We start from the raw sequence: 26,504 nt of genomic DNA, 5'->3' as shown, positions 1-26,504 counted from the left end.
AAAAGAATTTTGTCAGGTCATGTTTAGTCAACAACTCTCTTTTTTGATTGTGAAGATTAATGTTTTTTTCCATTAAACTTATGCCAAAACTTTGACTCTCTGGAAATAAAACATTAGTTTAAAGAGCTACTCATTATCATTCGTTTTACAGTAAAAAATAAATGTAATGAATTAAGATGTAAACCATTTTGTCACACAGCAGTATGTTAAAGAAGACGTGGAAGGCGACCTGAACACAAACAGTTTGTACATCGTTGCCAAGTTCCCAACTACTGTAATGCTTGCACAGATCCCACGGAAAGACAGGAGTTTCACTTGCTCAGACTGCTAGTTTTGGTTAGCTGTCCTCTGCAAAGGAGAAATTAGAACCTTACCTTGTACAAATGTGCTGATGACCGGCTGTCATTTTCATTACCTGCAGAACCCTCTCTGTGCATCGCCACCCACTGGCCTAACGCCGGCTCAGGCAGGGATGCACGCTCAGCGGGACCTTCAGGGACATCACACCCGATGTGCGAGTCAAGATTTCTCACTTGCACAGGAGACCTCAGAATAAGTCCCGGTATGGGGCAACTGCAAAGGAACAGCCCCTTCTTAGAAGCACTTCTGCAGCCTCGGCAGCTGTTGCCGCCTATTGGAAGCAGCAGGTGCTGGGACAGCCGTGTAAGAAACAAAACCTGGGAGGTTCCAAGTATTTCTGGATACTTACAAATGGAAAGGGATTGTGTCCAGTGGCATAAATTCATGCTTGTTTGAAATCAAAATCTTATTCTAGCACTGAAAATCTCTATTAAATATCTAGATGAGAAAGGTATAAGAATATATAATGGTAATTTATTTTTTAATGATATTAACTAGAGCATCAAAAAATCACACCAGAGATTCTTACAAATTTTGCGAATCCTTAACTTCAAATTGTCCTTTATCTCCCAGAAAATGCTGTGGTCGTCAGCTGTTTTCCTGTCATGCATTCAGTAGGATGTAACTCACACTATGCTGCAGTTAAGTTTTATTCTCTGTTTTGGTTTGTGAACCAGTACCTTGGTCACACTTGTTCTCAGACTGTAGTATTTTTACAGATGTTTTTTTTCTCACAGAATATTTTAGACTCATTCTTAACTTACAGAGATCTGGAACTGGTATTCTTGGCTCCAGGGACATTAACATGACAAAGCTGGAAAAGCGTTGGCAGATTATGCCTTTGCAAATGGGGACAGATATTTTGCAAAGGCTGAGAAGCTAAGGAATCTGCAGAATTCCAAAATCTCAGTGAATTTATTGCTTCTGCCATCTCTAAAATACCAATACTTTGACATGTGTCCCATTTCCCTGATTCACCAGCACTGTGAATCTTGGAAGCATTGATTCTGGTTCTGCAATATAAAATATTTTGAAAAGGTTGTCATTTTTCAAGGGAGAAATGAGTACCTTAAAAAAACATTACATTCCCTTTCAGAAAACAATATATTTTCAAGATGCTCCTGCTTGGCTACTTAAAAATGATAGCTAGAATTTCTATTCACTGCAAATAATTTGGGCATAAAATAAAACAAACCACCACTGGATTCTTAAAGCCGGCTTCTTTTTCCTCCATGCCAAGAAGTTCTCATCTTTTCTCCCGCCAGCTTTTCAAGCTCATTTGGATCTTAATATTTACAAGAGAGACTTTTCATGCTTTTCACATCAGAGCAGACAATAATTGCTCAGGTACATCTGTGAGAGCTCACCACCTTCATTTCAGCCTCCCATGTTATAATTCAGGAATGTACTTGAGCAAATCCATCACTTTTTAGCAGTGCGTAGACTACACAGATACTCAGCTGTTTTCTGAATGGGAATGTTTTCTTGCAGATCGTAGACTTGGAATATATTCAATACTTATTTTCATGCAGCACAAGAACTATATTTCATCTTTTCAGGGTTAACTGTTCCAGGAATTAAAAACAATAGGAGATGCACTGTTTATAAGTAAGTTTGCTGCATACAGCTGTAGGATCCTTTAAGGTTCCTTTAAGGAGTATTTTTACATTCCCATTTTTGAAAGTTAGACTGCACTTGAATGTATGAGTAAAAAGCAGTAATTACCTGAATGCGGGCATTACGAAGCAGGAAACTGGGAGCTGAAAATCAGTTTTAAAGAGATCTCTTCCTGCCTCAAAGAGATGGCAGTTCGTTAGATTACATCTGATGTTCTGATAGCCTGAGCCCTCATAGTGACACTGCTGTTGGGAAGCTGGCACTGCTGGCTAAGTGCACAGTTGAGCCCCATCTGTGCCACACGAGGTTTACATTCCAGAAATCAGCATACCTTTACAAAAATAACCGTCATCGGCGTCTGATGGCAGCTCCACAGCATCGTGCTGTGATTTACCCACTGGCTACAGCTAAGAGTTTTAGAACCCATACTTCCCACTACAGAATGCCAACATTCAGACTTCAGAGAAGTCAAAGCCCCTGTATGTCCAAGGCATATTATACCGACCACAACCATAATTTCTTAATTTGATAAGATCTACCTTTGTCGAAACTACTCCACATTGCCACAGGATTTCCAGGAGTCCTGTGAAGCCCAGGCTTAGTATCCCAGCAGTGTGTTTTGGCCTGCTCCATGACACAAAAAGTATGTCTGATAACTGATTAGCAATAGGTTGTTTTTATAGCAGTGGTTCTGTACACATGCCTTCCTCCAGTATCCCTTCCCTATTCCCAGAACAGAGACACTCAGAAGTCACAGATTACCATATTACATCAGAGACCCTCATTAAATCACAGCAGACACCGTTATCTTTTGTATCCATCGAGCCATGAAAGGTTACCTGAGTTACTAAAAAATTCCAGGCGTGTCTTCTTAATAAACAACAGTATAGTGATTAATTACTAAAAGAATCTGGTGCTTTAGGAGCAGCTTTAATTTGGAAAGTTTAACATACTCATTTACCAGACAACTGAACTCTCCACTTCTCACTTTCTCAGGTCACCTGCAAGTACGAAAGATTTATGTGAGCAAGAAATATTGCTACTTTTTAACGTGGTGGTGTTTTTTTAAGCAACATATCTCAGATAGAGAAGTAGCCCCACGATGCATACAAAGAAAGAGACTTTGCTTTGAGAGGATTTGGTATGAACTGGGTCACAAAGGCAATTAAAAGTCGTAAACCAGATGTATTATGTCTGTTCAATCCTTTTCATTTGTGTCAACGGGTGAAATCGTAGCATGGTACGCCCTGGTTCATTTTGTCATTTTAAAACTAGAAGCCATGTAAACAGAAAAGCAGCTCTTTTTGTGAAGGGCACTTGTATTATTCCACCGAATGATAAATTTGAAGCTGAAAATGCCTGTGCATTTTTAAGGATTCTATAGTCGCAGCCATTCAGCAGTTTGGATTCACATTAATTGCAATTCATTTTCTTCCATATCCCACAGCACCTTTGCACAGGGTGAAACTCATGTAAATAAATGACACGGTTAGTGCTGTCTCTTCATTCACCTGTGGAATGTTTCGTATGAACGGCAGCTTCACGTAAAATACATATTTTGGTTTCATGGGACTGAGCTGGAGTGAATATGCTTTCTGCTTCCATGGAAGATCAGTACAAACACAGCGTAAGAGTAAATCATGCATGCGGTTGCTTAGTAAGGAGTCACTCCAGTTAATTATATTCCTGTTGGTTTTGGCAAATAACTAATGCAACAGTATTTACTCTAGTTTAATAAGCTGAAGCAAGCCCTGAGCCTCTTCAAAATTACACTCCGTAGAGCACAAAAACTGTAAAGACTGCAGAATGACAGAAGGCTTGAAAATACTTTCATTACTTATTTGCTAAATCTCCTGCAAGAGGATTTGCTACTGAGTGATGTATCTGCGTAGGTAACTGCTGGGGGAGGTGCTGCAACATCTTGGTGGCACTGGCCAGCTGGCATTGTGGCACCATTCCTAAATAAATGATAGCACTGGGGAGAGGGAACAGAGTCTCTTCGGCCTCTTTGCTACCTAACAGGATAAGCACCGCTGGTTATAAAACTAGCTGATGCATGTCCTTCTCTGCTCCAGTCCCAAAAATCCACTGTGTCTGGCTGCCCAGAAGACCTCTAGACATGCAGTCTGCTGTGGCATAGCAGCGTTACCCCCATTGCTTCAGGTTTCCTGGATTCCCAGCAATGGCAGCCCTGAAACAGAACTGATCAAAATGGTCCAAAAATTCCATGACTGCACCTCAGAAGTTTGCCTTCGTTAGCCATCCGTTCTCATTTCACCTGGCCTTGTTTGGGTCACCGCTGTGTTCTCACCTGCACCTGTGGGACCTTCTGCACGGTGCTGGGGGTGACGGGGAGGAGAATGCCACACGTCATCCCTAAACAACTTCATTTCCATAGCCAGGCAGAAACGTGCCTGCAATTTACTTTATACTGCCAGTGCTTTCTGAGAGAGGAAATTGTTGGGCCACTGGAAGTTATTTATTTTCTACTATATTTTATTAGGTTATTTCCTGTTTTTCTTCCTGTTCCTTTGCTCTGTCTAATTTGGCAGATTGATTTTCTTCTTGTACTTTCCCTCTTCCTAGATTGTTCTCCCTGTCCCGTTCACCATCTACTTTTCCAAATCTTCTGGACATCAGTTGAATCTTTGAAAGTAGACTTAACCAACGATTCCAATTCCTTTTAAAATGCAGATAAAGAAAGATTTTCAGCTAATTTAAACCTTCAAGTTTACCACAGGAGTTAAACTGAAATACAGAAAACAGGCATTTCATCTGTTGGTTTTTTTGTTTGTTTGTTTTCATATTTATTTTTTCTTTATATTTTATTATCCTTATATTTTATTTTCTCCAACCTTATGCTGGCCCTTGTTTGTTCTTGTTCCTGGAAAATCGCTCACTGCATGACAAAAATTAACCTGTTTCAGAAAAAGAGACCCTCTAAAGTCACGTGCTCCCCTAAATTGAGATAAATTGAACAACATTAGATGCATCTATACTTGGGAAAAGTGATCGTTAAGTTCAACTCACAGAGAAAAAGCCCCAAGGGATCCTTGGTTCATTCAAGCCATAGCCAGCACAGCAAATTCCCAAATTTGATGTATTTAAGCTATTTGATTTGCCAAATATTCTTCAGCCGTATTGCCACAGGCCCTTGAAGTGGAATTGCTCAGCAGTTAGTTCCACTCAGCAGATGCATCAACACGCATCCAAGGAAGGCAGGGGGTTTTGTGTCATTCCTGCAGCATTTTTTTTTTTATTTCCCTTTAAAAAAAAAAATGACTTTTTTCATTCTAAGAAAAAATGATATTTTAAATGAATCTGTTACTTTTTCAAACTCTTCAAAGTAAATGATGCTATTGCAGAAAACTCAACTCAGTTTGACAGCGCATAAAACAATTAAAGAAAATGATTTACCAAAATCCCATCATTACAAAACCCAAATGAGAAAGACACATCTATCTTAAGCACATATTTAATAGCAACTGGTCACAAGCCATCAAGACTGGAGAAGGAAAGTCCTAACATTGCTTTTCTAATCATTTTCTAAAACATTATCTAAGTTTCAGCATTTGTTAACTAAGCACAAATTTGAGAGCATTGAGGGGAAGGAATATGCTCAAGGCAGATTATGGAGTCAAGAATATGCTGATACTAAAGGCACTGAAAAACTATTTTTCATGCCAAGAAAGAAAAAAAAACCTTGGGGTATGACCTGGAAATTTGAACACTTGAAGAACAAGGGTTCAGCGTTCCTTTATTTTTCATTTTTGGCACACTCCATTCACTCCAATTTACTGCTCGTGCACTTGGACACAGATTCGACTGTCTCCTGTATCCAAGGATAATGACCTACCACTCCAGTGATTTAGTAAACCTCAACTCTGTTCAACCACTCAATCAGTGATGGGCTAATCCCTTAATGGCCATTTGTGTCTTTCCAGAGCATCCTAAGGAGTTCTGCAACACTCCGATCCTGCTGCACAGAGTTACTTGCCCTCCTTCCGCCCTCGTTATCTTATCAGGTAGCTAATTCCCACAAATGATCATGCAGTTTCAAGTTTAAGATGAAATTGCAATTGAATCATAAATTTGTCACTCTTTAGACAGCTGCAAAGTCAGTAAAATCTTGATCAAGTGGGGATTAGTCACTGGATTGAACAATTAAGACCTGTGAGAGCATCTGGCCTTCTGACAGAAACATGTTTATTGATAAAAAAAAAAAAAGTTTATGTAGAGGTTTAAAATGTTATTAATTCTTAAGTGGAGTATAATCTTTTGTCTAGTATATTGTGACACATGGCTAGCTATCCTCCTAACGCCTTGATCAGCTCAAGTCAACTATTGCTCTATTGCTATCAGCTCTACTTAAAAGGAATTAATCTTCTGAAAGAAGGATGGCTGTGATCCTTTACAAATACCAGAGCAGAGTGCAGATGGAGATGTCATCTGCGAAAATTGTTTGCTTCCATATTATTTTGGAGTCAGCAAAGAAGACCCTTTCAGATTACCTAGTTATGGTTCTATTAAAATGTTTCTGTACATTAACAGACATATTTCCTCCACAAGAAGAATAAGTTTCCCCACAAAGAACTGACACATACATGCATATCTAGGCCCTACTTTGAAAAAAATAAGGCAATAATGCTTATTACGGGTCGCTCATTGCATAATGGAAACAAATAGAGAAGATAAGCACTTCCTGCAAGGTAGTGAGCCCTGTCCAAATTTCTTCCACAGGGGCAGCTGACCTTGTTACTGGTGTCTCCTGTGACTGATCAGATCTGACTTGGAGACTTCCCCCTTGGGCTCAGCCTCAGCTTGGAAACACTCCTCTCCAGAATAGTACTATATAGAGCTCAGTAAGCACAAGCCAAGCCCCAAATAAGTCGTACCTCAGATCTATGTATGCTGCACCATCCCTGGCTTAAATACTTGCTTAGTTTCTCGGGATCCCACAGGTCTCCACAGGTTCAAAGAGTGAAATGCCATGACACGGCAGGTCCCCACTCTTCTAAGACTTTCCCTAATCCTCTCCATATTCCATGCCAGTCAGCATTCTCTGGTTGTGGAGAAGAATTCTTCTCCATAACATGAATGGAGAAGGTGGAGATGCTGGGGATTGTAGGATTGTACCAGGGACCTCATACGTGCAAAGCATGTGTTGTACCACTGAGCTGCATCCCCTGCCAGGTAAGCAGCAGGTAATAACCAACCAAATTCTTCCAGTGCCACCAGTATCATTTCTTTCTGATTTATCTGGTGCAATGAAAAAAAAACAAACACAAAAAAAACCACAGAAGCTTTGTTATATCTGTAAATTAAAACGGGATTTGATTGCCTAATTTTTACATTTTACTTTCTTATTATGAAAATGATTCACTGGAATTCCTCCAGACAAAAGAGAAAAATGGAATTTGCACGCACTGCAACCTGAATGCTTCCATTTCATAGCTCCTAGTACAAGATGTCTTCTTTAAGCTGCTCTGTACCCTTCAACCCTCGGTGCTTTTCTCACAAGATACTGAAACAAGACATTCAGTTTGGGGTTTCAAAGAAACGCTTTGTTCAACTAGGCACAGCAGTTTTCACTATTTGATTGCCACAAAAGGAAGAAAAAAGAAAAAACAGGAAAAAAAAGAAAGAGAGAGAGATGCTATGCGTAAATTTGGCCCAATGAAATAGGTATTCGGGACAGAAAAGTACGGCTGCCCTTCTGAAAAATCACTTCACGTCCTTAATTAACTTTGCAATATAATTTACATAGCAATGTTGCAGTGTTCAAACTCACATTAATGCAACAACAAAGCATTAAGTCCACATGAGAAGCTGAGATTAATTAATGTTATGGAAGAAATGAATACCTCCTGTAGTAAGATAGCGGCGATATTTTTCCTCGCAGTTATGCTGAGCAGCACCAGATGCAATATCATATGCAATAAACAACCATCATACTGTTTAGCTCTATTAAATGTTCACAAGGCTCAGCTGGAAATAAAGGTATATATAATTTTGGCAGTGCCTAATTAAATTCTACGTCTTCAAAATACTTTACCCACCATAACCAACAGCATGCAGAGGTGGTTAAACCAGACCTGCCCTTCTCTGGGGCTTTACCCAGCTCAGCATTAGCACTGGTGGCTGGCTAGGTGGGTGCTTGGGGCTGGGCACATACACCTGCTGTCATTGGAATGTTTTAATTTGCATTCACTGAGGCAAATTCTCCTCCCCATCACACCCTATGTTCTTTGTCAAGTCACAGCTGAAGGGCCTCTTGCTCGAGGAGCGCAGCCTGAGTTCTCCTGACAGCCAGGTTGGATTAGGGTGATTCACTTAATGAATCAGACAGAACATACCCTACCTCAGCCATTGCTTTTCTGCACTGCTCAGAAGCATAATTTTGTAAATAACTCTAAAATTCTACCCTCGCAGATCACAGCCATTTCATTTTGCCTTTGCCTTGGGCCGATTAACGCAAATTAAATTTCATGCCAGTCAGCTCAGGCAATCTGCACAGAAATTCAGAGGTTCCACTAGAAGGCAAAATTGTTTTTACCAGTTACTAATGTTTTCAGAAAAGGTCAGAATTCTTACTATATCGATATCCAAGAGAAAGAAAAAAACCTTAAACTTCAAACACATTAATCTCAGATTTAAAAGCAGAACTGAAAAATCCAGCTGGGTTACTTAGGATTTTTTTCCAAGTGTAGTATATGTCTGAATAAAAACATTTTAAGTGTACAACAATTCTGCCCTTTAAAGATGGATCTCTGTAAAAAGAGCCAGGAATGTACTTAGCTATTTCCAGAAAATGGCCAACTTAAACAACACAGAATGACAAAATTCCCCCTGACTGAAAAAATGTAATACTTTTCATGACTATTTACTACACTGCTCCTAAAATGAGTCCACGTTCTGAGCTAGTATTTCAGCTAAGTCTCGTGATTAGCTCAGCCCTATCCTCTTACATTAAAGATTAATTCCAGGCAGAGAGGGGAAGTTGTGGGTTTTTTTGGTTTTGTTTTGTTTTTTTTTTTTTAATAAAAATACTGCCCTGGGTTTCTCTGTTGCATAAAATTATGTTCTACTTAAGTAACATTCAAATCTCATAGTGATAAATGCAGAATCGCATGTGAGACGTACTGGAACACAGCAGAACTACAGTGCTGTACAGAATATAATCCTGTCACATACTTTCTTCCATAGTCAAACTGCATATTCATTGCAATAACCAGTATGCTAAATTGGGACTAACTGGTGCTTTCTAGAACCTAATCTGGCAATTCTGGGTCAGGATGAAGCCCTATTCCTATTAACTTTGGGAACATGGGACCTTCTTCTCTTTTCTAAGTAGGGATTTAAGACTGCGGATTCAGCAGAGGCTGTTACTGGAGTATTGCCTTATACTACGTGTATTAACAAGGGAGATTAATGTTTTAACTGGCTAGCCTCAACATTCATAGTTAATTGGGAAATTCAATCTGTAGTCGTTTTTGTTTCCCTGCAGTACCCAGTTCCAGTAAATACTCCGGTGCCATTAGAAATTACATTGCATAAGTCTTTATTAAACAAAACATTTCAAAAGAACAGTGTAAAACCTTCAAAAGAACAGTGTACTTTTTGCAGAGGCTGTCTCCTGAAAATTACTTTGGGTCAGTGCAATTTTTTTCATATAATTTGAGATACCCAGCCTGCACAAAGCGTTCTGTCATCTGGTTACTCAAAACCACGCATCAGAGGAAGCAGGTGAACTACAGAGGGTCTTCAGTAAGAAGGAAAAATCACTCAGGTATCAGGCGCTTCACGTTTGTCATGGTGGCCATGAAACAGTCTCCCTTGTGCTGACTGACTTTAATGTAGCCCACGCTCATAACCCAGTGCCCAGCTCCTGCACAAGCACATCCACGAAGCGTGAGAGCCAGAGAGTGGGAGGGCAGGATGACAAAGGGCAAGGCCAAGACTATCCAGTTTGGATCTGCAGTTCAGCTTTGAAGGCTTGATGCGAAAATATACACAGCTACTGCCTGCTCCGTGTGCTGTGTAATTAAAAACAAGGCTCTACCATTTGGAGCTGGGAAAATTTCCTCACTGTACACTGGTTACTTTTTTTTCTTTAGTACATCACCATTTGTTCAAGGTACAGTGGGAACGTCTTGATTTTGCTTTAGAAGGAAGGGAGTCTCTGAAAGGCAGAGCCATTAGGCCTGAGTAAGCTGGATGAGGGCTCCGGGGTTAACAAAGCAATTGTGGGCAACCATCAGGCAGAGAGAGTAGCAAACATGCTGGACACAAACAGGTGATAAAAGCCGATAAGAGAGATGACAAAATTAAGAAAATAAAGAACACCGTTATAAAGATTTATAGATCAGCTAAAGCAGAGCAAAATAAATGAAAACAAACACTGATAAAATAGAAATGGGGCATCAGCCATATAAACAGACAGAAAACTTCAATGCTTCTGTGTAGTACTATGACACTGCTTTGTTTACACCAGCATTGACCTTTTGCTCCCAAAGAAGTTTATTAACCATCTTGGTCTTTCTTTGCGTCGCTTTACTCATCAAGAGAAAGTTGTACGGGGTTGATACTGATGAATGGCTTTTTCAGAAAGTCGAGTTATCCTTGACTAGATGCAGATGGCCTAGTAAAAAATGAACGCTGCCAGCAGACATTGTCTTTATCAGTAGTAAAAGTTCAGCAGGGACTAGACTTCCTCATCTCTGGCCAGAGAAACCCAGCCTTCTGTTTCAGCACCATATCACATATTGTCCTAATGAATTCTTGTAACACACTGCAGCCCAGATAAATATGCTTATATTAATGGTTCTTGGCAGTCTGGGGCTTGGTACAGAATCGACACAAGTGTTTGGATTCTGCCTGAAGCAGACACTAGGAATTTACACAGCTCAGAAATATTAGACTGTTGTTAGGTTGTTTGTCCTGTGTGCTGACCTTCAGTATTGCACGCTGCAGTTCACTCTCTCTGGACTGCCTTCATAAAGGGGAAGCGTGCAGCACGCCATGCTGACGCCCTGCAGCCCGGGGCAGAGGGAGAAAGCAGCTCTGTCACTAGGAAGTTTCACTCATCCCACAGCAGTACGAGCACTAATCTGAGATCCTATGTTTAGCAGCCCAGTGGACAATACTCACTGCAGGCAATTCGAATCCTGCTGCCACGTGGCCTTTCCTTTCTTTGACTCTGTTAATTCTTCCTGCCAGTAATAGAAAGAAAGCGAGGCAAGGAGCAGTGAGTGATTCACGGTGAACTTCTCTTCAGAGCATGAAGCACATTCTAGGCAACAAGCTCAGGGACAGCAGGATCTTGGCCATTAAAGAAGGCCCCGGGCGATACCAGAGACAAATAGCAACCAGATTTCAAAAGCTGTAATTCTCAGTAGCTACCCAGATCCACTCGGAGAAAGGCTGTGAAAGCAGTAACAGCACAGTGCTTGGGGTACTGACACACATTTTGAGTTGTGTTACATTATATTCTCCAGCTCGGCTTGCTGCTTTGCAAGCGCTGTAACTTTGTGTTGCAAGTTAGGAAATTCCATCAGCGGCAGTGGGTGGCTCAGCTGTGTGGTGCTCCCAGAAATGTAGCTGTCCTGTAAACAGGGAAACCTTCCATGCTGAGCCACCTAGTGTCTGAAAACGAAAAAGCTTCCAAGTTCTTTGTCGGGCTGGATTTCTTACCGCGCAGCAGATAAAAACCTCTTTATTGGCATTTACGGTGTACCTTTGCTGTGGCATGAGGCCCATAGCTTAACCTAAAAAGCTCAATGATGTAGCTAAAAATATCAGAGACCCTTCCAGGAGGGAACATTAAGCAGATGTGGCTACTTGTACATTAGTACTAGTAGAGCACATTCACAAGGACACACAGTTTCCCGAGAAACTCTGGGGCAGGATTTCTTCGCAGGCAGTGAAGTTATTCCTTCATTTATTTATTTATGAAGTTGTGTTTTTCAACATTTCACTGAAATGAATGGAGTTCTGGGACATGACTCAGAGACGAATGAGGCATAAAAAGAAACAGCCTGAAAATAAATACAGTTGTATTTCCCTCTTGCACTGCCACACTAAGGTGATTCAGTGCCCTGTGTGTTTTTTTTTAATCCTCTTGCACCAAAAGAGTTTTTTTGTAATGCTGGGGGAGGGCGCCTCATTTTGTACCAGATCCATCTAGCCAGTCAAGCCAGGATGATCAGACAGATCTTCCCATTTCTGTTCCGCTTATTTTTGCAGATTAAGATCTTGGCTCTGCAAGAGTTACCCAGAATATAAACAGCCTGTTTCACTTAAAAATAAAAACAAAGCAAAACAAGAAAACCCTGTGATGCTATTAAACAATATTTACACCTCTGTGACACGCATTTTATTCATCAGGATTAAAGAAGCCTTGCCTGGGACTGTGCTTTTATCATTCAAGATGTTCAGTGCCTTTAAACCCGTGCATTTGAACACCTTACGGATGGCCTGCAAACTGTTTGTGGCAGCACTTTCCTGAGCTCCTACAGTCCTTAGCCCAAGACCTGTCTGTGTTATGTGCAACTTCCACAAGAATACCACCTTTCAGACCACCACTCAACACTCAGGGCCCTCTAAGGATTCAAAGCTGGCATTTCTGATTGGATTTCACACTCTATGGAAAACTGTACTAAAATTAACTGATGCTCTGGCTTATTTCCAGTGGCCAAGCTTGTCTTTGTTCCTTCACCACTATTATTTCAGAACCTCTTTGTGTTGGTGGAGCCACATCAGCTTGTCAATGCAGAGATGGTTTGAGTTGGAAGGGACCTTAAAGATTATCTAGCTGATGGCCAAACCAAGCACTTAAAACCGGGCTTCATCACGCTGCTATCTGAAGCCACGGAAGTTCTGCCAGGATATTTTATGGGAATTGACACAGGCTGTGCTGGCAATGTCAACGTGAAAGTATGCAGCTTCGTACAAGCAGAGAAGAACATAATCTCTGTATATTTTGTCTTTGACTCATTTGAATCATATCCTAGCCAACCCTGTTGTTTCCTACATTACAAGTAGTCTCTCATGAAAACTAAAAAAAAAAGTCGTGCTTTTTTTCTTCCTTTTGGTGTCTCTGTATGAGCTCTGCACTGATAACTTACTACAAAACAAGCTGCTCAGGTAGGACCTCCTCAAAAATAAGCACTTTTAGCAAGTCTGCCAGGGCATCTCAGTAGGGAACCCAGAGGCAGCAGTCACAGCCGTTGCACCTGAGAGTGCACCCGTTGCTACCTGCCAGGCTCAACTCCCTCCCAGACCGCCTCCCATCATCCTCATAGGGCACTGCAGACAGCCCTGGTGCATCTATCTCCTCACAACACCCATAGCCACCCCACTCCTCACTGGAGCTGGGCTTTGGAGCCCTCTCCAAGCTACTGGCCCACCGTGCCTGTCCTCTGAGTTATCTCAGCTCTACCCCCGGTTTTGTCACTGTATCCTTCAATCCTCTCTCTCCCCATAAAAGTGTCTAGCTGTCTCTTAAACTCACTTTACCATTTGCTTCTTTGACCTCACTTGGCAACTTATCCTTGTGTTTATTATTTGAGGTGGAATAGTTCTGGCTACATTCCTGGTTTTACTCTTAATTGTCTAATTTTTAGAATGGTGTCAGTGGGGTTGGGTTTGGGGTTTGTTTTGTTGGGTTTTTTTTAACTCACCACTTTTGTGACCACATCTTCATTTTCAGTAGATTCCTTTGTGTCATCTGGACTTCCAGTAACTAAAAGGATCCTAATGAATCTTTTATTGGATCTTCCCAAATATTGCAGCTGGATCTTCTTGTCCATTAGTGCCATTCTGAACTGCATACATTGCCTTTAACGACATCTTTGTTAACTCACGGGGGGAGCAGTTTCCTAAAGCGTGGAAGAGTTCCCCAGCTCAAACACTGAGTGATTCTCCCTGCCCATCCTTGCCCCACAGGGAGGTACAAGCAGGGCTCGAGCAGGACTGGGCAGCACAGCTCTGACCATCTTCTGGCAACCCATCTCTGCCAGCTGGCTGCCTTTGTGTACCCACCTCACTAGGTGCAGGCAGCTCCAAGATGCAGAGCTGCAGGTATCTTCTTGGAGGCCCTCAGTCCACCCCAAAGCCTTGGGCTGGTTTTACTGTCAGGTCACACTGATGATTGGAAAACACTGCATGTGATACAGTTTTCTCAGTGCCTGCCTGCAGGAGAGGGAGGAAGAAACACTGGTTTTAAGCACCCACCTGTGTCTTCAGGACCCGTTCTCAGTAGCCGTAAGGTTGGTTGGTGGAGCAGTTTAATAGTCCTACTAACATCCTGAAACAGATAGGCCAAGTTGGATTGGTTTCTAAAATGAACAACTTGCCTGAATCACCACGGAAAGAGAAACAAAGAGCTTTTCTCTGCGAGTCCCTCACTTCCCTCGATGGAATGCCTGAACAATAGGACTGCCTTTATGTTGTTTGCTTTACTGTAGCAAAGTAATGTCTTGGGACCTACTTTTTGGTCAGTACTCATAAAGAATACAACGTGCACCAAGAATATGATCAGGTGGTTACAATCTAGGCATGTTAGGTCTTAAGTTTTCAGCAAGCAGAGAGTTGGACTTACTTGGATGCATCTACCTTAATCGGTGCAAGGGAATCCTTAATCTTGGCTGACAACATCAGAGAACTGACATTATGTTCCCTTTCCTATCCAACACGTGTTGTACCTCATAAAGTGACAAGAAAAAGCACAACACTGTGTCACTAACATTCTGTATTCTGGGGGGCGATGAAAGCTACAGAACAGAAAAAGTATGTCAGTCACAGTAGACATTTAACCATCAGCCAAAATAACACTGCTGACTAGTTCCAGTTCATGAACACAGATCAGAGGCTGTTGACTGTGAGATTGAAAATTTTCCAGAGAGCTAAAGATACTTGTAAGATAGAATAGCGTGCAGTCCCCTCATCTTTCACATGGTGATCAAGCCCACAGAAACTCAGGCTGCTGAGCAATTTCTGCTTGCCACAAAATGAGGAATTGCATGCTGCAAGAAACAGCATCTGGGGGCTGCTTCTGAGAAATTCATGCAGTAAAGCGCTTCAATAAAGGTGGCTTACCTTGCTGATAGAATCTTGGAAACAGGAAAAAGAGAGGGAGAGACATAAGAGGCCTCACGACAAAGACTCTGAGATGACTAGGAATAAAAATAACAAAGATCTTCCAAACGTCACCGCTGTCTTCACCGTGGTCGGAGTGTCGGAGGGCGTAATGAGCACCAGACAGCAGAGCTGCAGCAAGTGCTTTCATTGGAAAAGGGGCAACAGCAAAAGCGAAGGGACATACTCTGTCACTCATCACCCCACGCTTCATTTTTGGTTGCTGTCTACCATTATTATTATTTGGCGTGCAATTGACCAAGCAGAAAAGGTATGGATGCAGTTATTTACAGGTCACTGGAAGCCTGGTCTGTGCTGCAGCGGAGTTTCGGTTATATTTCACAAAAGATAGTTTTATTTATGTTTGACTAATGCAGGCACAACTGGAGGCTGATTTTTCTTTCTTTGGCTTTCAGTATAAACACTTCTGGCAGCTCTCTATTTTGGGTGCAGGCTGAAGAACATTGTTTTGTAGTTGCAGAACACTGCTGGGTAAATCAGAGGACATTGTTATTACGACTGAACTTTTCTCTCGAGAAAGAAGGAGGAGTTGCTTTATTTTTTAATTCTGTGCAGTTTTATATACACCATTTACTCCAACTATTTGATGTTTGCCACACTTGTTATGAGTTTCTCCAGAGAGATGCTGTCTTTTGGCAGCAAAAGATAAAGTTGACTGATACAAATGAGTCACAGTACCCCAACAGTAATTAACAGTGATGCAATACCCCAGCGAAAAAGAGGACTTGAAGAATTAACTGTTGAGTTTTCTTGACGATGCAGCTGCACTTTAAGAGAGAAAGCTCAACCCATCATAGAACTCCATTGTGTACATTAGAGAAAAAAGCTTGGCAAGATACATTAAAGATTTTTGCTGAAGAGATACAAATATTTTGCAAGGTCAAAGGGCTCTCAGGCAGGCTGTACTTACTTCCAAAGAAAAGCAGGCAGTATGACAAAGAAACAATAATTTTTTTTTATCTCCATTTTCACACTTCATCATGTAAGAAGGACTGTCTTTTTCAACCTGCTGAACTGATTTAAGCCACCCCAACTCTAAGTTAACTTTCAAGTAAAAGTCACTGCACGGCATCCTAATCTTAGAAGTTATCTGTGCTCGTGGTTTCAGCACAGTTCTACAGAAGGCCAATACTGCTATTTATAAAGTGGATTTTACTGCTCTGTGAAGTTCCTATACAAATCTTACAGGTTTCAAGAAAAGGAATAGTTTTGTAAGAAGACGAACGATTGAAGCAACTGTTTTATAGCGCAATATGAAACTTGACACTGTTTTCTGCTGCCAGTATGATTCCCAAGTGAGATGGATAAATTGTGGTCAAGACCTGGACAGGTTAACTAGTGGTCATCAGTGCTGGTGGTACCTTTATATACAAAAAAAAAAAAAAAAAAAAAAGGATTCTATTGGACAGGGCATTTGAAATTTAATACCAGACATGAAACAAGACATCTGTTGGACTCTCATTTGTTTCTCTTTGAATGGGCTTTAATTGAAAGCTCAGTGAAAAATGCAGGTTACATTCTTAGTGTTATCAATAGTTTGTAACAGCAACAACATCAGAACAGTGATGCATCTAATATTTATACAGTTTCTAATTTTAGATGTCTAAGAGCAATACATTATCAGATATATATATATACACACAATTTCAAGCAATTAAAAGTAAATAATAAACCCCTCCTCCCAAAACCCTGAAACAATATATTTCCTTACACTAATAATGTCTTTTTCACATATACTTGACAAAGAGTCTTTTTAAGTTACTTATCTTAAGAGTAATCTGTTAATGGAGATCCTGGACCAGCCCCATTAAAAGTTCAGTTTTAAGTTTATACAGCTTGCTAGCCACATAACCAGTGTGGCTTTACATTGTAAACAAGTCCCAAATGTCTACAATGATTGGAATCACTTTTGTGTAAAGGAGATCTGCGCATCTCACGATGGAATAAATTCAAACAAATACATTAAAACAGAAAGAGAGAGAGAGAAATAGAGCTATTTGATGAGTAAAACAGTTTGGGGGGGATCGATTATGTGATTATTTAAAAAACAAGTTAACTTAATGGTAAGATTCTTATTTTCTATACAGAAGTTCTCGTTCATCTAGCTCTAGCTGCTCCAGAAATAAGTTCTTTTAAAAAAGGGTTGATTTGTGAAATTCAGAAGCATTGCCTCCAAGTTTAAAAGTTTGCCCTGTGGCAGCACAACTACAAAGTTTACAAAAAGTATCTCAGCTGATTGTTCTGCCTCATCTTGTGAGGATAGAGGTTCTAGCATTTGGAAACTTCAGCATGTGCTCAAAAGCAGTAAGCGTGAAGCTTACCTTCAACAGGCACTACTCGCCCTACCCACAGCGGGACTAAAAAGAGTACAGTAAAATGCACCTAGAACAGCTCAAGGAAAAATAAGAACAGGAAACTGGAAACACCTACAGAATGTAAGCATAGTTTAGAGTAATCTTGAAACTGCGGTAATCTTGCTCGTTTTTTAATGAAATTGCAAATAAAGTTTGAAGTTATTGAACAGGGAATTCTGAATGTCGAAATGGAAGCTGAGCAGAATCCTACTGTTTAGTTAACTTGTGTCAAATGGGATGCGAAGACAGCCGCAGCTCTCTGACAGAGGTGATCGAAGATGGCTGATAAAGTTTGCAGTAGCTCATAATGTCCCATCTGGTTTATTCACTTGTTTGAAATGCCTAAAGGGCCAACTGCAGTTTAGTCATGTTCCTCTGGTGCATGTTGTGATGACGGACTAATTCATCAGACCTGGCAAATTTTTTTTGACAGCTGGGCCATCGGCAACTGAAAGGCTTTTCACCTGTTAACAAAACACCCTGTTATTAACTGGGTAGAAGAGCTCGCCTGGGACATCACTGCTCCTTCTCTTTCTGTAGCGTTGTGAGAAGCTAGGCAGATCTCCACCAGGAAAGGTGTGCTGGGCCATCCTCAGAGGTTGTGGCCGTGCCCTCAATAACTGCTCACCTCAGCACCCAGTGCTTTCTTACAGACCACTCTGCTGATGTTTAGCCACAGCCTTTGCAGGCGAGGCACTGCATTCTGCAACGGATCATTCCTGAAGACAGGCCCTTACTGAACATCCTAGTGTCACGTATACTTTACTCTCAGTTCTTGGATGAACTGGTTTAAAAGTAACTCTGGCACCTACAGAAGTTTCGGTCACACCTTTGACTATCAGTCACTAGGAGAATTGTCAGTGATTATTTAGAGCTTGACCTCTAGTCAAGGAGAATTTTTCCTGCGAGCTCAGTAAGTTTTGCCCAAAGTTATTCTGTGATGGTGAGGGTGGTGAGGGTGAGTGGTCAGTCAATATGAAGTTGCTGAACCAGACTGAAAGTTTCCCACTACTGTCTAGATTCCTTCCTGCAGGAGATTTTAAAGGACCAGAATACCTAGTATTTTTATAACATTCCCACGAGTATAAATAATAGCCACTAAAAATGACCCCAAGCAAAGTGGTTGCAATTTTGACAAGAAATGCCATCACCTTTTTACAGTTTAATCTGCTGTCTCGATTTTTCACAACATTATGTGGAATTTCAGGCCTTGTGTCTGATGCTGCAGGAATGCTGCTGGAATGCTTTCATTAGCTCAGAGCAGTGCCCGGTGACTCCTGTTTCTTTTAGGCTTGCCTTTTCTTCCCCCCAGCTCAAGATAGATGCAGCATTTTATAGTAGGTTCAGCTCTGGGACAGGACTCTTCCATGCCATCTTACACACCTCGTACTCTCCATCTCAGGACACCTGGGCTAGGTAGTTCAAGCTCATCCAACCATCTTCTTCTCTTCTTTGCCTCACACTTTGTACATTTCACATACATCCAAATTCAGGCAAAAATCTGGGAATCTGGGAGTGGCACCAAAGTTGTGTATTTCTGTTTGCAAAATCCCATGAGATAGACAGATCACATAAAGCAGGGGAATCTACGTAAAATCTATTTTATCCATGTCACATATATGCTGGCAAAAGCATCAACCATCTCACGAGTGCATAAAACAGTATAGGACAAAGCTGCCAGAGCTACTGATAAAAATCACAGATTGTATCAGGTGGTCTTCTTTCATCTCAGCTGCATTTGCAATATCATCCTGTGACCTGATGTGAGCTGTGGAGATTTTCACCAAAGCACCACCACTAAAGCAGCATGCAGTTTTGCTGTTTCATAAGCAGTATGACTGTCCACTCATGACAGGGACAACATCTATTAGTTCTGGGCTGGGCACAAACTACCTTACAGCTTCCCTGTACAGGTTCCAGAATCACTTTTTGATTGCTAAAAATGTATATGGATGTGTGGAGCTTTTGTTTTGGATTCTTCTGTTGCTTTTTTAGAGCTAAGATTGCTTTTACAGTAAACTTGCTTGCGGAGACAAGAGAGCAAATAGTTTAAGAACTGACTTACATTTAATCCCACAACAGATAAAAGTCACTTGCACTATGCTTCATCAAAATTTAACATGGAACAAGTTAACAAGTTAATTATTTTGTTGTAAGAGTTAGAGAACATGAAAAGAAAGGAATGAAGCTACAGGGCAAGATGGACATGAAGAATCGCCAGCCATCACTCATGCTTGTTCCTCTCAGGTTATGTGTGTTTTACAGTCAGAAGAGCACAACATCCAGCTGCCGATGGGAGCATCATCACAGCAGGAGCAACTGGGCTGCAGAGCTCACACAGAACCTCAGCGAGAGGGGCTATGAGGCCATCAGCACCCAAGGGCTGCTTTCAGCAACAAGGGAAGTGCGGGCTTGGATTTGCGTGGAGCAAGGAAGAAGTAAAATGGGGAGATCAGTTTCACTAGAGAAAGTGATTCTTCACTGATTTAGCTGGCTTAGGCTAAAAAAATTGCTGAAGTCAGGAAAGTATGGAGTCTTTCCCTGAATTAGCAGATCAGCTAGTGGTAAAATGGGAAGGGGAATGTAGTTTCTCCTAACTTGCTAACATGTAGCAACCACTTGCCATCTTGTCTCCATGAGAACGTTACCTCTTGATGATTAAGAAAGTATCTTTCTTCGTGCACATGCACCAAACCCAGGTCCTACAGTTCATCATGAGCTACAAAGCTTCTGCAAGTTGCAAATGTTGATACTGCCACTGCTTGATGCATTTATCTAGTTGGTGCCACAGAAAATGCCATTATTCTTAGATGAATTGCTTCCTTTATGAAAATTTCTCATTTATTTTTGAAAGTCTTTAATATGTGTTTTTATGATCATGAAGAGAAGAAAGAATCCTTAGCAGAGGAAAAAGGATTTTCAAGCTCCTTGTCATTCAGTAGAGAAACTGAATCTAAAAGGTTAAACTCAGTATGGCAAATACTGTGATGTCTAATGACATGACAAAATGCTTGGTAAACAACTACTTCATAAAAATACTGCCTATGTAATGGAAGGGAACAGAAAGTGTCAGTTCACAAGAATAATTCTAAAGCTTACAATACAGATGACATTGCAGTTGCTTCTTAATGGTGTTTATATTTACTTGAGGGCAGAGTAGACTAAAATGCCTGCTTTTTTTTTTTCCATGTACTGCTATGAAATATAGTTTCTGCACAAAGGTCCTTGAATATCTGAGTAAGCTTTTACTTCAGTGTCTGTCCATATGAATTTGCAAGAGGCACTCCTTTCATCTTCTGGAGAGATTACAAAGCAGCAGCAGCAAGATCTTTGCCGTGCTACACTGCATTAGGCTCAAGTGACACTTAGGAGAAGCACAGGTAGGCATGAATGCTTTAGATTACAGACCTTCAGCTGGAGCTGGAATTAAAATTTCTTTCTTGCAGTTTTTTTCAGGGAACACAATAGATGGAGTTGACATTTGTGGGCTGAGGCCATGATGTTCATTTCACTATAGCTAACAGAATATATTTTACCAAGCTGAAATTTCATGAAAAAAAAAGAAAGCATAGTTTCAAAAGTCACTTAAATCCCATTGCAAAAAGTGACCGTGATATTTAGGGAATATAGTCACACTGGCAAGCCAGTGCACTCTGAAATTATTTCTGATGTTTAGAACATTTAATACTTGTTAAGAAACTTTCTAATCATGTAATTTACAACAATATTATTTTAAACTTATAAAGAATAATGAAATATAAATGTGAAGAAAAGTTTACGCACTTGTTTTACCTGTATGAGTCCTGGTATGAGTCTTCAGGTGATCAGATCTGGAGAACTTTCTCTGACAGGTTTTACACTGGAAGGGTTTCACACCTGGAGAGAGGAAAAAAATCTATTTTTAGAACCCAACACCTTTTGGAAGGCTGAATGACATCAGCTATTTCTGAATTTTCAGAAGTCTGGATTTTTGTGGTCCTGCTCTGGAACTTCTCGTGTCCCACGCAGGGTGCACTCGTGTTCCAGCTCCCAGGCAGGGGGCCATGGTCATCACCATCTCCTTTTCTGTGATTTTAAGAAGAGCAGTTGTCTAGCCTGTTCATCTAGACCTCCAAGAACTCCAGAAGTGCTGAAATGGGCTGTCTTGATATTTCAAACAAATATCAAGCATAAAAAAATGTTGATGAATTTGGAATGAACTCACGAATAGTTTGGCTGTCTCAGAATATCAGTAAATGATAACCTAGTAAGTGATTCACCAAGAAGGACTGCCGAATGTAGGCAGGGCTCAGTCCTGATCATGACTGTTACTGCCTTCTCCACTGCACATTAACATCTGCTATACACTTTCCTGCTATTCTTAGTCAATTGCACTCCAGTATAATCCAACCAGCCAGATCTTCGACGTTTTTCTCCTTGCTACTCCTAGAACCCTTCTGGAAAGGCTGAAATCTAAGATTAAGTGTCTTGCTGAATTAGGTACTTTATTTGCTATGGTTTTTCCTTCTCCCTTCTGCTTTCCACATGGAAGTGCCCAGTAAGTTCACCAGCCTTTCATGCTGCACATAGTGTCATTGCCACACAAACATCAGAACATCTACAGCAGCACTTATCTGGTTACTCACTGGCAACTCTTCCTTGCAGAGCTCTCTGGCTTTAAAAAACAGTAGATGTATTACATCAGAATACTGTATAGCAAGCAGTTTCATTTAGAAATCTATTTCAAAAGATGGTGATAGGATAAAAAGGGCACACATACAATCAAAGTAGTGCTTAAATGCCAACAACAAAGAAACGCAACACAGTCACAACCCCCTCCTAAAGTGAACTTTAATAATTTGTCACTACTGGCATTGTGCATTAGCAGATACATCAGAAGTCTAGAAGTACACTTTCTGGATTCCAATTTAAATAGAGATATGGACTCTTTTAAGCAGTACAGGTGCACTGCCAGCATTACCTGTGTGTCGTCTTTGGTGCCGTTTGAGTTGGTCTGAACGAGAAAATCTTCGTTCACAGTCCTTAAAATCACACTGATATGGTTTTTCACCTGCAAAGTACAAACAGTTTAGCTGAAAATGTGGCCAAAGTGGGAAGCGTGTCAGGTAGAATCAGCAGATTAAATGCACTACCATAAGAAATGTAGGCTTCCCCACTTCCTAAAGCAATTTAAAGGAAGGACAGCCTCAATTGCTATAGATCCATACAACTATGCTGGACCCAGTGGATAAAGGCTGGCATAATTTACCACATTGTCACCGTTCTTGAATCTGTTCACTCTAAAAAACAGTCCACTAGATGAAAGCTATGAGAACTTTTAGGTTGTAAGATATTCTGTTTTCTGCTGAAAAAGAAAAGTTTTTTTTTTTCTATATTTCTTTGGAATCCACAAGAAACCCTTGCCAATGGTTCCAGCTAAAAGTAATTCGTACAAGGGAACAACTGGCTGCTTGCTCTAAATCAATTTTCAAGCAAAAACTAAGTAAATTATGTGGTAATTTTCATCACACTAAATGAATTAAAGAAAGTGAGCAAAACTCAACTACAAAACAATGCATTCTTCCTCAAAAATCAAATGATGTATCTTCCACAAGGCAATTCTAAATAGAATTTTGCTGCACACCTCCTGCAGGCAAGGCTGTGAACTCAGCTTTTAAAGGCAAAAGTTTTTTTTAAAGCAAAAAGACTCACCAAACACAAAAAGATGCAAGAAGAAATGAGCAATTGAGGAGCCTGAGGAAAGTGGGAAAGGTTGCTGGAACGTAGCATACCACAGAGTTGTGAGAATTCACTCAGCATAAAAAAAAACCCTAATCTGTGTGCTGTTACAGGAGGAGCTGCGTGACATTTCAGATCTCATTATCATCTAGTCTAAGGCCCCGTTGCACAACACTGCAATCCTGCAAGAGACTAAGATATAACTGCACTTCTACCTACATCAAATCTGTCTCCAGTGCCACAGCCCTGCAGAGAAGCCTCACTGAGCACAAAGGCCGAAGAAACACCTCTCACTGCAAAGCCGGCCAATCCCATGTTTTATCTGGAAGATGCACATCAGAACAGCTGGGATCTGCTCTGTCTACTGTAGAAAGTTGAGATACAAAACAAAGACACAGCACGAAGGATCTAGAGAACAAAAATCAGCTGAAGACACTGGAGCTGTGGTTTTGGTTACTATCTTAGTTTAAAGCAGAAGCCTTCTGATCTAGGTAAGAACATAAGCAGCAAATTAAGAAATTCCAAACTCATACCGATGTGGTTAGAATCAAGATTTCACAAAAGCAGCTAAATCTGCAAGAACAAGTTGACTTCCTGTGGCAATCACCCAAAGGAGTTTACAGATTCTCAAACCTAGGTGCGGACAACTTCCACGTCTGCTGCGCTTAATTTATTAGCATCAAGGATTAAAGTTGCCACAGGTGTTTGAAATAGTTCCGCACACTTTGACCACAAGGGCTCCCAGGGGGGTGCCTGCTTTTCAGAAACCACTTACTTCCAAGGAATTCTGCCCTTTGGCAGATTTAAGAGGGGAAATGTCAGCAGTGCAGAATGCAGTGATAGGATGATTGTCTGCTAATTGCAGTGTAAATGCAGAAGATAGTTAAGGAGGTCTTTGAATAAAATAGTACAGCAGGTCTGCTAGCATTTGCATTAAAGAATTTCTTCAAGTACTTTGAAATATAAATGATTAAATTAAGGACAAATTGAAGCAATGTACTTTTTAAAGGAATCAATCCAATATGCTTACACAGAGATATGACTGACGCTACAGAAAACAAACAGTAAATGAACAAGAGGCAACACAATATTTGGCCATAAAGCCTAACTTCTCTTTCCTTCTACATCTTCCATGCCAACCAGTGTCAAGAAAGAAGCCTGCTGAAGCCAGCTGCCACATAGCAGTTAATTTCAGTCAGTTTCACAAGAACAGGATCACCGAGTCGTCCCCTGTTAGAAACCTGCTGGTGCCCCATGAGGTCACTATGCAGAAAGGGGTTAGACCAGTGTCTTGTTTCCCTCCACCTATCACAGCCCCTCCAGTAAAAGGCTTGAGCCTCTCGATGTACAAAAAATATCCCGTAATACTGTCACCTTCCTATGTGACCATATACAATTTCAAAACAAAACAGGAGAAGATGGAGCTTCACCAGTCCTTTCACCTGTGACTCAAAGGATTCCACGATTACGTACATTTTATTACTGAAGGAGGGCAAAGCTTTGTGTCTAATGAGAGGAAGGATGGAACAGCAGCACTGGAATGCTATCCAGAAAAATATTTAGAGAAAAATAAGCTCAAAAATCACAGAACAAGTCTGAATCAGCCTTTGCATTCATTGCAATAAATACACTTAATAAAACAAACCTTTCTGCTCAAAGCAGGTTAACTCAACCTAGAGGAAGCATGCACATCCCTGCTGCAAATTAATTTGCACGGACACACAGGAAAACAGAAATTCCCACTGCTGCAGCAGTTGCACAAATATTCATAATCATTTCATTTCATTAAGGCACACAGCAAGAGCAGAAGCTTGCTGCTAACCAGAGAACATGGGGAGAGGAGGCCAATTTTGAAACAGAAGACAGCAAGTCTTAATGAGTATCTGAAAGCTTGTCTATACTCACTTCACCAACTTCAGCTGCTTTTCTTCTACACCCAACTAATCAAACAAGCACAATGCCCATCATCACAGCTTTAGCACACTAATGTGTTTCTGTTCAACACAGTTTGCTTTAGCAAACTCAGAAAACTTTTGTTTTTCTGTTCAGTACAGGTTATTTATAGGTAATGTTTTCTGTCATTTTCACACCAGAGCTCAGGTGTGAGACAATCTCATTACTTTTGCAAAAACAGATCTCAAATTTTAAACACATAAATAATCTTATTTCACTCCACAGAAACGGGATTATTTCATTATTCCAAAGCAACACTGACAAAAAGTGCTATCATATAAGTTACTGCACTACCACTTCAGGGGTCTGTGCAGTTCCCAACTCAAGCACAACAGCACCCACTTATCTTCTGCCTACACAGAAGATAGAGCTCTGTCTTTCAAAGGTACTGTAATGATGAACTGTGTTAATGACTGTAAGGCATTTAGCAGCATGGGCACACATGCCATAAAGAAAAGATATTATGTTAGTCAAAGCAAAGAAATTGTTCTGAGATGATTAGCAAGAAATTGGTTACTTATCTGCATTATTTGTGCTGCCCAGAGCCTCAGAAATTCACTTCCAATAGCGATCGCCTGCCACATAAAGTATTTACTTTCTTAATTACACACTGTCATACTTCATTGTACAAACTGATACCTGCACTTGAGCACATGTAGGCTGAAGAATATCCCCAGCAATAAGGCAGAGTACTTTCTGTACAAAAAATCCTGTTTAGTGGTAAAAACAGTTTACAGAAACCAATTCTGTGTGGCAGGGCCCTGTTTGATTTTGCAATACTGCAACCAGTGAATGGGAGATCTGATGAGCCAAGTTCTCTGCAAATATTTATGAGAGAAAACAAAAAGATAAGCAAAAGTGAACATTATTTCATAATGATATAATCTGTTTTTCTAATATCAGGTATGTGGAACAGCTTGTTTTCAAATTGTGTGTCCGTAATTAAAAAATTGACCTACCACTATACTAAGAAAGCTGGGAAGGGTTTCAAACCCGTGAGTGAACACAGGACCACCTTACAGAAGGATGAGTAAAATCCTGTGAGTAAATGAGTAAAATATGTTGGCTGTAAAGAGGGATCCCAAACAAACAATCCTCCACTTGAGCTACTATCTGACAGTTCTCTAACCTCAAAATGGCTTGTCAGGATTCCCCATTAGAACACCAGAGTGGAAGAAGATGTAGTATGTACTAGGCATTACTTTCACCAGCCTCTTTCCAGCTAAGTGAGTATGCTGATTCCAGCAAACCCAATTTCTATACTTTGCAGTGAACTCTAGAGCAGTGGGATGGAATGGAGTTCATTGTGTTACAGGCAGGAAAGTGACATGAGAGCCTAAGACA

At 40.7% G+C, this 26,504-nt stretch overlaps 1 protein-coding gene across 5 annotated transcripts in view; it reads right to left on the bottom strand.

Moving 5' to 3' along the window:
* Positions 1-16,609: 16,609 nt before the first annotated feature.
* The window catches only part of WT1 (WT1 transcription factor), a 31,770-nt gene continuing 21,875 nt past the window's right edge, over positions 16,610-26,504 (bottom strand). For 4 of the 5 annotated variants that reach the window (XM_042837343.1, XM_042837346.1, XM_042837347.1 and 1 more), the window contains 3 exons: positions 22,450-22,539; positions 21,273-21,365; positions 16,610-17,953 (listed from right to left, as the gene is read on the bottom strand). In XM_042837343.1, coding sequence (XP_042693277.1) covers positions 17,832-17,953; positions 21,273-21,365; positions 22,450-22,539 — 305 coding nt within the window. In that variant the 3' untranslated portion in view covers positions 16,610-17,831. The remainder of the gene's footprint in view (positions 17,954-21,272; positions 21,366-22,449; positions 22,540-26,504) is intronic. The other variant, XM_042837344.1, reaches the window with a different exon arrangement.

This window comes from Centrocercus urophasianus, unplaced genomic scaffold (genome assembly GCF_019232065.1).
Source record: "Centrocercus urophasianus isolate 14NV4802_14NV808 unplaced genomic scaffold, USGS_Curo_1.0 seq_7, whole genome shotgun sequence".
In the NCBI taxonomy this organism is placed as follows: Eukaryota; Metazoa; Chordata; class Aves; order Galliformes; family Phasianidae; genus Centrocercus; species Centrocercus urophasianus.
This window is presented reverse-complemented; position numbering and strand designations above follow the sequence as displayed.